The sequence below is a fragment of the Mytilus trossulus genome, chromosome 14 (genome assembly GCF_036588685.1).
Source record: "Mytilus trossulus isolate FHL-02 chromosome 14, PNRI_Mtr1.1.1.hap1, whole genome shotgun sequence".
Classification (NCBI taxonomy): domain Eukaryota; kingdom Metazoa; phylum Mollusca; class Bivalvia; order Mytilida; family Mytilidae; genus Mytilus; species Mytilus trossulus.
In genome coordinates, this window is record NC_086386.1 from 62,710,212 (window position 1) to 62,722,097 (window position 11,886).

Below are 11,886 nucleotides of genomic sequence, written 5' to 3' on the forward strand. Positions count from 1 at the left end.
TTTAAAACTAATTTCATAGATATGCATTGAGCCTTTTGTGTTTTTTTTTACCAAATACTGCATATTTTTTTTTATCTCATTGCACAGTAATGTTGAGGAAGTTGAACATATTTTTTTGTTCGGATTTGTTCCGCGTTATAAAATTTCAGCGATTTTTTCACAGATTCTGAAGTAGAAATAACATTAAATTACATTCACGATCCGTCACCAGAGCCCCCTTGTCTCGTTATACTTTACCGCCGTTATATATTCTTTCACGATCATTTCCCTCGATAAACCAACAAAATTTGTAATGTTACTAAATATAAAACAGTCATGTTTGATGTCACGTTATCTATAACATATGCTTATCTGTTTGATATGTATATTTAAAAGAATTATGTATATGTTTGAAATTATACAAAATGTATACTAAAAGAGGGACGAAAGATACCAAAGGGACAGTCAAACTCATAAATCTAAAACAAACTGACAACGCCATGGCTAAAAATGAAAAAGACAAACAGAAAAACAATAGTACACATGACACAACATAGAAAACTAAAGAATAAACAACACGAACCCCACCAAAAACTAGAGGTGATCTCAGGTGCTCCGGAAGGGTAAGCAGATCCTGCTCCACATGCGGCACCCGTCGTGTTGCTTATGTGATTACAAATCCGGTAAATAGTCTAATTCGGTAGGTCAAATTCATGAAAGGGAAGGGGATTGTAGTTACGACGTCATGAACATATCCGATATCATTTGTGAAATGGTTATTCCATAACGGTCAACCAACTCGTGATGGCGTCCGTAAAATTTAGCTTAACTGTTCTTTCAATAGTTTTGTCTTACGTTTCTTATCTCTGCAATTGCTATTTTTTTTTTAATTTCAAGTCATCATTCTTTTTTAATGTTTTTGTTAATGTTTTTGTTTTGTAAACTATTGTTATTTCATGAACCTGTCTTACTTACATAATGTAACTATACCACATATGTATGAATACGTGGGATGGTATTACATGCAGAATGTCTGGTGAACTTTATTACAAGAAAAGTATATGGTCTACGTGTAATGAATATATCTTACCAGTAATAAACACACAGAATGCGACATGTAGACTGTAGAGCAGGTCTTCTGTCGATCAGGAGAAGAACTATTGCCAAAGTGCAGCGTCGGTTTGCCTGTATGAGATTTATTACCGCAAAGACACGTTCAGTCATAATTGGAACGTTAAATGCAATGCCTCGCGTGTAACGTTCCACACTCTCAGAACGTTTAGTACCCTTGCCAAAACTCTTTGGGGTCTATAGGTTACCTGTCGGAATGCAACATTTCCATCCCTAGCTTTTTAACCGTTGACGTTATCATTTTCCCCGACTTCATCCCGAATGGCCTGTTTTACTGGGTTTCTTGTTAATCAATTCTTGTCCTGAACATTCGTGAATTAGTCAATCAATCCGGTCCAAGCTATTAGAAAAATCCTTCAACGATTGTTTAAATGTATTCTTTTAATTTTTTTTTAGTTTATGCTTTTTAAAAAGGGCATTACATGTACCTGTCAAACTTTTCACTGATTTGACTCAAATTCTTATATTTGTTATATGCTTTTGGTCGAGTTATTGTCTCTTTCGAATATTCCCCATATCTATTCTCAATTTCAAGCTAAAATCCAAATTACAATGAAACTTACGTAAACAGTTAACAATTCATGACTCGATCAAATATATCGTGAATATCGTGACTACTAGTGTTTCTAGATACCATCCAAATAACTAAAGAGTTCATATCCAATTATAGCAGTCATCACGTGACTTTTGTGACGTCACACATCACCCATATCAAGCCCAAGTAAATTGTATAGAAATGCATAGGGGCTTTCTGGAATCGATGAAATACATTCCTTTAAGTTCATGATACTAAAAGTGTGGGTCTTTGTAGTAATTCCTCATATATTTAGAAATATAAATATTCCTTTTGGAATAGTTTAAATTTTGATCTTCTCCCTTCCAAATGCTTTTGAAAATTTGTCTTGTTGTCTCGATAGTTCACACTGTTAAATCATACAACTACGATAAATATTGGATTTTCTGTCGTCTTTCGCCTTAAATTGCGATTTAAACAAAACAGATGGAATAATTGTGGGTCTTTGTGCTTATTATTATATTCATAAATATTTGAAATATCGTATATAGAATAGTTTAATTTTCTAGTATGTCCCTTCCAAATTGATTTGATATAAGCTATTTTCAGAAAATCTGCTATTATTTTTCAAGATGGCGACCAGTTTGACAGCGTGGGGCGACATGGTAAAAATATAATTTGTACGATTTTTACAATGAAAATTACATAACTGTTAGATGCTCGCGTTTTCAGTCATTGTCTTACCTTAAAGCAGCATGTAATCGAACATTGGTTCCTTTTTATCAAGCTTAAACATGCTGTTGTTATTTTTATAAAATTTTGAAAAAATGGCGAATAAATAATTTTCAAACGTAGAGGATGTTCGACACTTATTTTGTTAATGCACATAATTCAATTTATTTTCACTGTTTATATTGCAATTAAATATGACACGTTATTGTAACTATAAGAATAGCCGTAAACATAGCTAGATTAAGGAGATATTAATTAAGTCATAACATCAACGTGATCAAAGAAAACAAACATGGCACCTAATCACGATGTAAGTTTTGACAATACCCATGTAGATGCATGTTTTGACAATACCTATACCGGTTAGTGTTGTCCGATTATCAATGAAATTCTTTGCAATATTATTTTATATTCATAAAAGAAGACATCGAATGGATATAAACCGAGGTGAACTAAATATATTTTTCAATTTTCTTAAAATAATTCATCAGGTAACCAGTAAAAAAAATCCTAATTAAACCAGTCACATGCAGAGTTATCGAACGTTATTATGACTGTAATAGTTGCATATGTGAACTCCGAAGTCTGCTGACATTTACATTACCCGTCATAAAACATATACATAAATATAAATAGATATTGTCCTGATGCAATTTGATGTTTCTAGATCTGTCAGTTTTCATTTTTTTTAAATCAATAAAGCATCGTTTTCATCTCTATAAAAAGTATATTTTGGTTCCTCGAACCAGTCACGGAAATGCATGATTTACCTTTGTTTCACTTTAAATGTTGACATGTTTTTCCTTGATATTGCTGAACAAGATTTAAACATGCGCAATCTATGTTTATCGTTAGATTACGGGATGAATTGAAGGTCATTAAATAAAGATGTGATCATGTAGAGCTTTTACTTGAAAGTAAATAATTCAGCATCGATGTTACTTTGCTTATCTTGACAAAATTGAGCCTAATTGATATTTAATTGTTTCACTTTAATTGATGAATGAGACAAATAAATTCAAATACATGTATTTAGCTAATCTTATATAACCCCCGGTAGCTTGCATTTTTGTCAATTCCTTTATACAATAATACAAATAAGGATGGACACAAATAAATTTAGAATAGTCAATTCAAATATATAATTTCATTTATTTGTTATTGCAAATACAAAATCTGTCGTTTGTCTTTGTTTGCTCTCAATCGTTTTTCTCCGTCTTTATTCATGCCATAAGTGATGACTGAATGAAACATTATCATTTTTAAGTTCGTGTATAACTATATTTTGCTATTATGCACTATAAATTCGGTTTTTAGATTCGTTGTTCCTTGTTTATTAAATTCAAAATAAGAAAAAAGAAAATCAAATACAATATAACTCATAAGACGGTATGGTATGTGTATTGTTAGTTAGACGGATTTTCCAAAAAAAAAGATGTAACACATCCTGTGACACAATCAATATACATTCAGTGTCATCGAAACACGGCAGTATAATACACATGAACGACCTGACTAACGTTCTAGACGTACGGAAAAAAATAATAACAATTGTAGTAAGTATGAATATCAACAACATTTGTTATGTGTTCATTTAGATTATCCAATTAATTTCTTCTTACATCTAATCCAATTCATTTAGATAATTATCATACAAGAATTATGTTTTATGAAAACGAAAATAAAAACTTGAACAGCTATATAATAATATGTAATATCAGTCGTTTGAAGGTTAAAAATAAGATATAGTGCTACATTTTTAAACAAATCAAATAAAACTATATACAGTACAAAAGTTACTAAACTAATCACTGGGTACAATAAAACATAAATAACGTTAAAGTAATTTTGGTTAACATCTTTTCTTTCAAATTTCGTGTATCCAATTATTTCAATTTTTAAATTGCTTTCACTTGTCAGCTTATTTAAAAGTTGACGACTATTTTATATTTGGTAATTTGCAAGTTGTCTCCTTATTTAATTTTGTGTGAAATTTTACTTGAAAAATCTATTTTTATATATATTAAAGTTTGGTACGAGGAAATGTATTATATGTTTTCTTTAAAACAAATGATTATGTGATATAGATACAATGGATAAGCGTAGATTCTTGAAAAAGAAACCATGAGCCCGGAGGGCGAATGGTTTGTTTTTCATGAATTAACGCTTATCCATTGTATCTATAACTTAAACTATTGTGTTAATGTCTTTTAAAAATTAACGCCTATTCTTAATTAGTAAAAGTGTAAATGAGTTTAAATAACCATGTAATCGCGTCAAACGAACCATTACAATAAATAAATATCACAATCAAAAGGGTAAAAAATACAACTATATTAATTTATAACACAACACGTCAACCATTAAAGATCCTCATACTTTAAGGCATCTGAATGTTATCTTTTATTACAAAATAAGGTATGTTGATTTCAATGTTATTTCTATTAAAATTGAAAATGGAAATGGAGAATGTGTCAAAGGGAAAACAACCCGACAAAGAACATATATATAGTGCATATCATAAGTATTTGTCCGAAATTGCTAACTAAAAGCCTAATTCTAGGAACATCATGATTTTCTAGCATAGAAATTTGCGAATAAAACAGTTATAAAATTATGTAGTAAAACAGATGAGATCATTTTATATTAATTTATAAAACAAAAATGGTAGTAATTTTTGTTTCAAACATGTGGAATAGCCAACAATAATTCGATAATAAACGACCAAACTCTCTTTTATTAAACAAAATATCCACAATAGCATACACAGCAAAAACAAAAACTGGAAAACTAGAGTAAAGGAACAGCAAAGAGCATTCAGGGATTCGAACCTTAACAGATAAGTTCGTACCTTAAATCATTTATCTTACCCATGAAACCTCGTGGCTACCAATTCATACTATACGTTTGCCTATTGTGTATGTATAAAGGTACAAGCCCAGTGTGTCTGGTGTACTGATATATATCATATATTCATTTATATGTATAAAATAGACATTTAAATCGTAACCGATTGGTAGCCCAGAGGTTTCGTCGACATGTTGATGTCAGTAACACGTTACAGAATTCATGGACGGGTTCGATTCCCAGTGAAGGCATATCGAAATTACAAAAATGAAAGGTAAGTTTTTAAAACAATTTCATAAGTGAACAGAAATCAGTAAATTAGTCAATTCAAACTTAATGTAATTAGGCACACAAAGGAAACAAAAGAATATAAAATGTTAAGTTCATTTCAGAGACAGATTTAGGAAGCGTTGATTCTAGAAAAAGAATCCACGGTAAATGAATAGGCTGACGTCACCACAATGGTTTAATTGGTTTTAGTGTATTTTCATCAACATTGAACTCTGTAAATTTGTGTCATACACATTTATTTGATCGTTAAGTCTGAACATGTTTTTTCTGAAACTACATGTCCTTGGAAGTAATACTACAAAAAAATACATAGCGTATATATTATCATATAAAGCAAATGGCCTATTTCAAATAGACTGGATATCTGCCATCAAACCAACACTGTTCTCTATTACCGCAATAATATATCTTAAAACGATATTTTCTATACGAATTTCATTTTTGTCATATTTTCCCTGCAAGTAACGTTTGGAAATAAATCAAGTGACAAAAAACAAAGTGTATTCATTTTTTAAATTGTTTTCAAAATTTAACCAATGATGATCAATAAACGAATATTATTTTTATTATAAATATGCGGATATTTGTATAAAACTATGATAAACGAAATACTTTATCATTTAGATAAACATAAACAAAGTATATTGCACTCTGTAACTTATCGTAATATATGTAACAGTTAGCAATCTGAACTGTATACAATTGTATCTTTAAACTGCACTTTGAATGTACCAAATATATAGCGGGCTAGAAAATGGTAAAGTTATTTAGCACAAGAATTACAATTTTCCAGGTAGTAAGATAGACATCTGAATTAAATGATAAAAAAATCCAAACAAAAGATTTCAATAAGCAATACTTAAAAAAGCCGAGTTATAAATAAATGTTGATATTTCCGGATAAGATTAGAGTAAGACATTTTTTATTTATGATTTCAGATGCAGATTTATGTCAAAACTTTAACAGGGAGGGAAGTACCTATTGAAGTTTGTGCTTACGATACTACAGAAATTTTAAAATCACTAGTTGAGAGACGAATTGGAATTCCTGGGGATATGCAGCGTCTCCTTTTTGCTGGAAAAGAACTTGAAAGAGGTCGAACTTTATCTAGCTACAATATAATAAATGGTTCAACTATTCACGTGGTAGTGACTGAGAGAGGAGGGGATTCTTAGTTTAAACATAGCAGTGACTAGCAAAAACATGACCATCAAACATGGACATAAACAATTCAGATAAAAAAGATGAATTCCTTCAGAATGGCTATGTTGGGCATAATATGGTGAACATATACTGTGTGATGTGTTATTGTTATTTTGAGGAATAAATAATGACTTAATAAAAAAAAGTATTCAAGTCGTATTGCATAGTGCACTAGCTAATTAAAAGGACACATTCACGCATAGTCTATGATAAATATAACATACATTTTAGTATTATACTCAATAACAATTTTTAAATATAGCAATACACAGAAATTAGAAAATAATGATAGTGTGAACGGTAAAAAAATACATTTATAAATATGGGATCAAAAAATATGTGTAACGCTGGTTAAGTTAAATGATAACACTTCAGATAGATTCTATTGGGAGGAAACAGTACGCCAATTTTGACAAACTGGATTCCTTCAATTGGTTTCATTCAGTTAGAGTAAACTATTCAAATCTGTATGTGAAGCTTAAAATAATTGTATTATGCATATTAGAATATAATTCCTCTACTTAACGTTCTGAAATAAGTGTGTATGAACAACCAATGATGTTAAAAATATTCAACATTTTAAATTAGACGTAACACTACGATCATTACAAGAGGCTTTTGTTTCCATATTTCGTTGTTTAAGTTGTTTCTTTCTTTCTTATAATAAATCTGATAAGTCAAGTTTTTGAAACTGAATTTTAAGTTTTCATGTTGTGCTTTCAAGCCGTGGTACCGGATGAATGGTAGAGGTGTGCACTAACACATACATTTAACCCCTACAAATTATTTTGTTCCTGGCTTTTTCAGTTTCTACTTTGATGTCGATTGTGGCTATCTGCTATATTTGGTTTTCGATTATTGCGATCAGGCAATAGGTTCCCTTGATCATTATTTCAAACTGTTCGTGCAATTTTTTTTTATTATTTGGTGATATTAGATGTACATGTAGTTAAATACAGAAAGATCTAAGTTTCACATGTTCGCGACAATTTAATTTGTAATCGTGTTTTTTTTTCTACTCGCAAAAAGTCGCGAAAAAAATTCACTCGCGAAAATAAGTTGGTTTATAGTTATGACAAATTGTGCAGTCATTCCTGTTTATTTATATTTTACTTTGTTTATCAATGTTGATTGTTTTTCATGGAGTTGTCTTAAATTTGTATACATTTTTACTGCTTTGAGTACCAATAAAAACCCATTGGAATAACGACGGCCTATTATCATGATTATAATATGAATCCATTAACAAAAATTTAACAACTTATTATCAAACTCCTGTGGAAAATAATGCGCAAAGTAATAATTATGATGACCCATAACCCGAAGCTTGTATGTACGTATGTAAATGTTTTATTCGAAGTTTGATGTGTATGAACTTGAAAAAAGTGTTGTAATGTCAAAAAGGTACAAGCAATGTGCAGTATTAAAAATGTAAGAAAACATCTCAATTACTATATTTTTGCTTTAATCATGTAAATATTTGATTATGACGGGATTTAATCTACAATGATTTATGATATCATTAAACTTTTTTGTGGGAAGATAAAACCACCATTAGTCCACATTCAAATAATTTATCGAGAACAATTTGATTGGTTTACAATTTAATAGTTTCCTAAATAGTGTGCCCTTTTGGACCATTAAAGTCCGTACTACCATACTTGAAACTATAAACGATTTAAAGTACAAACATAATTCTCAAATTTGTATCAACTTCAAGCGCGAAAATATTTATTCTCATGGTAGCCCTGCCGATTGAGGTTAGAATATTAAATTCTATTTTATAAAAATTGCGGAACAGGAAAAATGTTTTACAGTTTTACAACAGATTACTTCCTCTGCATTGATCCATTATATATTCACTTCAAAGTGTATTTATATATGAACAAGGAAGTGTGTGATCATGTTACTTAAACACCACCATTTTAAATATTTAACAGTTCAACCTTTAAAAGTAGTAAATAAGCAGCCTGGTGAATCGCATTCAAAGTTTGTACGATCACGGAAAATAATTGAATTAAATTGGATTAAAAAATTACAGACAGTTTACCCTCTCGGTCTAAATGATAAAATCATGGGAATTGGTAATATATCTTGAACGAATTCCGTTAACATTTTGGATATAGTTTCTAAAAAAAACTGTTCGTAAAACCCGTTCTCACTGTCGTAGAACAAATCGCAATCATAGAAAATTTCGGGCCAATCATACCAATATTTCGGACCTAATTTCTATTTAAAAAAACAACGGCAGACATTATCTGTTAACTAAACTCTGTTCGTTACCGGTTTATAAGTTAAATAAAATTTTGGAGGATTGCAACACAATTTCATATAGCAGTCCTAAGTATGAAATTGTTCAAATTATTATGGCATATTGTTATTCTAAACTATTTCCCAAAATTGATCGCCCTGAAGATCATAAAAAACATTTTATTAAAATTAAGTATGTCAATAAAGGCTTTGATTTTGTAAATATTACCGGTATATTTAACGACCATTCTGTTAAAGAACAAATTCCTGGATATTTTGACAATACTGAGCTACCTCTTATTTGTTATATTTACAAGAAATCTTCCCGGGAAATTTGTGTTTAATTATAGTCAATTGTGAAAAGATGTTAATATCAGTGAAAATACACCTACTTCATGTAATTGCAGTAATTCCGAATATATTTATGGACCCATTTCCCATGTTATAACAGGAGATCTTAACATCGTTTTTGTCCCGGCCGATAAAGCTGCTAATAATATTATTATTGTTTGACGTAAATTTTACATTGAGGTTCTGAAAAAAGAAATCACCAATTCACCAACATTCCAACTGACTCCATTTTCAGAAAACGAAATCTGTAACAAACATAAACTTTTAGCCACCGCTTTACAAGCAGAGCCAAATACAATGAAAGTCCCAACTATGTATTGGCTTCCGAAGCTACACAAAAACCCTTACAAATATAGATTTATTTCGTCTTCAAGTCATTGTTCAACTACTAAATTGTCTATTCTCCTTACCAGCACACTTGGTACAATTAAAAAACTGTATTATAAATTGTTCAAATAAGGCCTTCGAAAATAGTGGAATAAATTACTTTTGGAGTGTCAAGAACTCGTTGGAAGTACTTGATAAATTGCATGCTTATATTGGTGATTTTGAATCTGTTCAAAGTTTTGATTTTTCTACCCTGTATACCACATTGCCTCACATTCTTATTAAGAAAAAGTTCACACACCTAATTAAATGGGCATTCAAAAAATCAAAATGTTCAAACTCTTTAAGGTCATTTTTTAGTAGCAATAAACAAAAAAACTATGTTAATTGGACTTGCTTTGATACTATATATGCCCTTGAATTTTTACTAGATAAAATTTTTGTTCGCTTTGGGGATTCCGTATATCGTCAGATTATCGGAATTCCAATGGGGACTAACTGTGCACCACTTATTGTGGACCTTTTTTTGTATTGTTATGAGTTACAATTTATGACAAAAATAAACAAAGACCCATCAAAACAACATCTGATAAACAAATTTAATAATATTTTTAGATATTTGGATAACATTTTGGCTCTCAATAATGACGACTACAGTATGAAATTTATCCTGCTGAACTTACTTTAAATAAAGCTAATACTAACAATGACCACTGCCCTTTCCTCGATCTTGATATCTATATCACTAACGGAAAGCTGAATACTAAAATTTATGATAAAAGGGATGATTTTTCATTTCCTATCGTTAATTATCCGTTTTTAGATGGTGACGTTCCCTTGTCACCATCTTACGGTGTTTATATATCTCAACTTGTACGATTCGCTCATGTTTGTAACACTGTTTTAGATTTTAACGAGAGAAATCTATGTATTACTGAAAAATTATTACACCAGGGTTTTCGATATCACAAACTTGTCAAAACATTTACTAAATTTTATCATCAGTATAAAGACATCATTCGTAAATATAGCTCAACATGCAGACTTTTTATACGTTCAGGTATTTCACATCCATTTTTTTATGGAAATATTCTTTTTAAAGCACAAAGGTGTCAGTATTCACCTCAGAAACTTACAAAACCTTTGAATAGACTTATTAAGAAGGGATATAATTACGATACTGTTGTCAAGTCATTAAAGATTGCATATATTGGGGTTAATATTGAGTCATTAATAAGGTTTTTAGCGTCGGAACTAAACACATTTATTCTAAAAACAGTTGTTGGCATGACACGGGTTATGTTCTTCTCATATATGTTATGATGGTATGATACTAAACCCCTAACGGGAAGGATTGTGCCTGATGTTCATATGATGAAATCATAATCTTTCAGTCAGTTTAATTGAAGTCTGGAACTGGCATGTCAGTTAACTGCTAGTAGTCTGTTGTTATTTATGTATTATTGTCATTTTGTTTATTTTCTTTGGTTACATCTTCTGACATCAGACTCGGACTTCTCTTGAACTGAATTTTAATGTGCGTATTGTTATGCGTTTACTTTTCTACATTGGTTAGAGGTATAGGGGGAGGGCTGAGATCTCACAAACATGTTTAACCCCGCCGCATTTTTGCGCCTGTCCCAAGTCAGGAGCCTCTGGCCTTTGTTAGTCTTGTATTATTTTAATTTTAGTTTCTTGTGTACAATTTGGAAATTAGTATGGCGTTCATTATCACTGACTTAGTATATATTTGTTTAGGGGCCAGCTGAAGGACGCCTCCGGGTGCGGGAATTTCTCGCTACATTGAAGACCTGTTGGTGACCTTCTGCTGTTGTTTTTTTATTTGGTCGGGTTGTTGTCTCTTTGACACATTCCCCATTTCCATTCTCAATTTAAAATTTCTGGTTGAAAAGTAAGAAAAAGGAAATATTTATTGAAACAAATCAATATTACATATTTATTATAAATAGTTGGTACAAATTTTGACACGTGTGCAGGGCCGTACGGTTACAAATAGCTGTTTAATTCTGTTTAATTCTGCGTCAATTGGTCTCTTGTGGAGAGTTGTACCAATGGCAATCATTCCACATCTTGTTTTTTTTAAATATAGAAAACATATTCGCCGTTTGTAAATGATATCATTTTTGATGTAGATATTTTTCAAACCTTTAATTTGACAGATAGTTCAGTCGATTTCGAACTTTCTCAAAATCACAGTTAAGCAATTTTTCTAGAAAGAGACCAAATAGAATGGCTGAAAA

General features: G+C 30.7%; 1 protein-coding gene across 1 annotated transcript; it reads left to right on the top strand.

The window, feature by feature from the left end:
• Positions 1-3,822: 3,822 nt before the first annotated feature.
• On the top strand, positions 3,823-7,433 carry LOC134697072 (uncharacterized). The gene is made up of 2 exons (XM_063559104.1): positions 3,823-3,912; positions 6,433-7,433. The coding sequence occupies exons 1-2, from the start codon at positions 3,859-3,861 to the stop codon at positions 6,667-6,669; spliced, it is 291 nt and encodes a 96-aa protein (XP_063415174.1). The 5' UTR covers positions 3,823-3,858; the 3' UTR covers positions 6,670-7,433.
• The last annotated feature ends 4,453 nt before the right edge of the window (positions 7,434-11,886 follow it).

Bases quoted from the DNA above. Each gene is read 5' to 3' on its own strand.
- LOC134697072 (XM_063559104.1), top strand. From the start codon at position 3,859: ATGAACGACCTGACTAACGTTCTAGACGTACGGAAAAAAATAATAACA. The intron at 3,913-6,432 runs GTAAGTATGAAT...TTATGATTTCAG, and splicing joins AAAAAATAATAACAATTGTA to ATGCAGATTTATGTCAAAAC.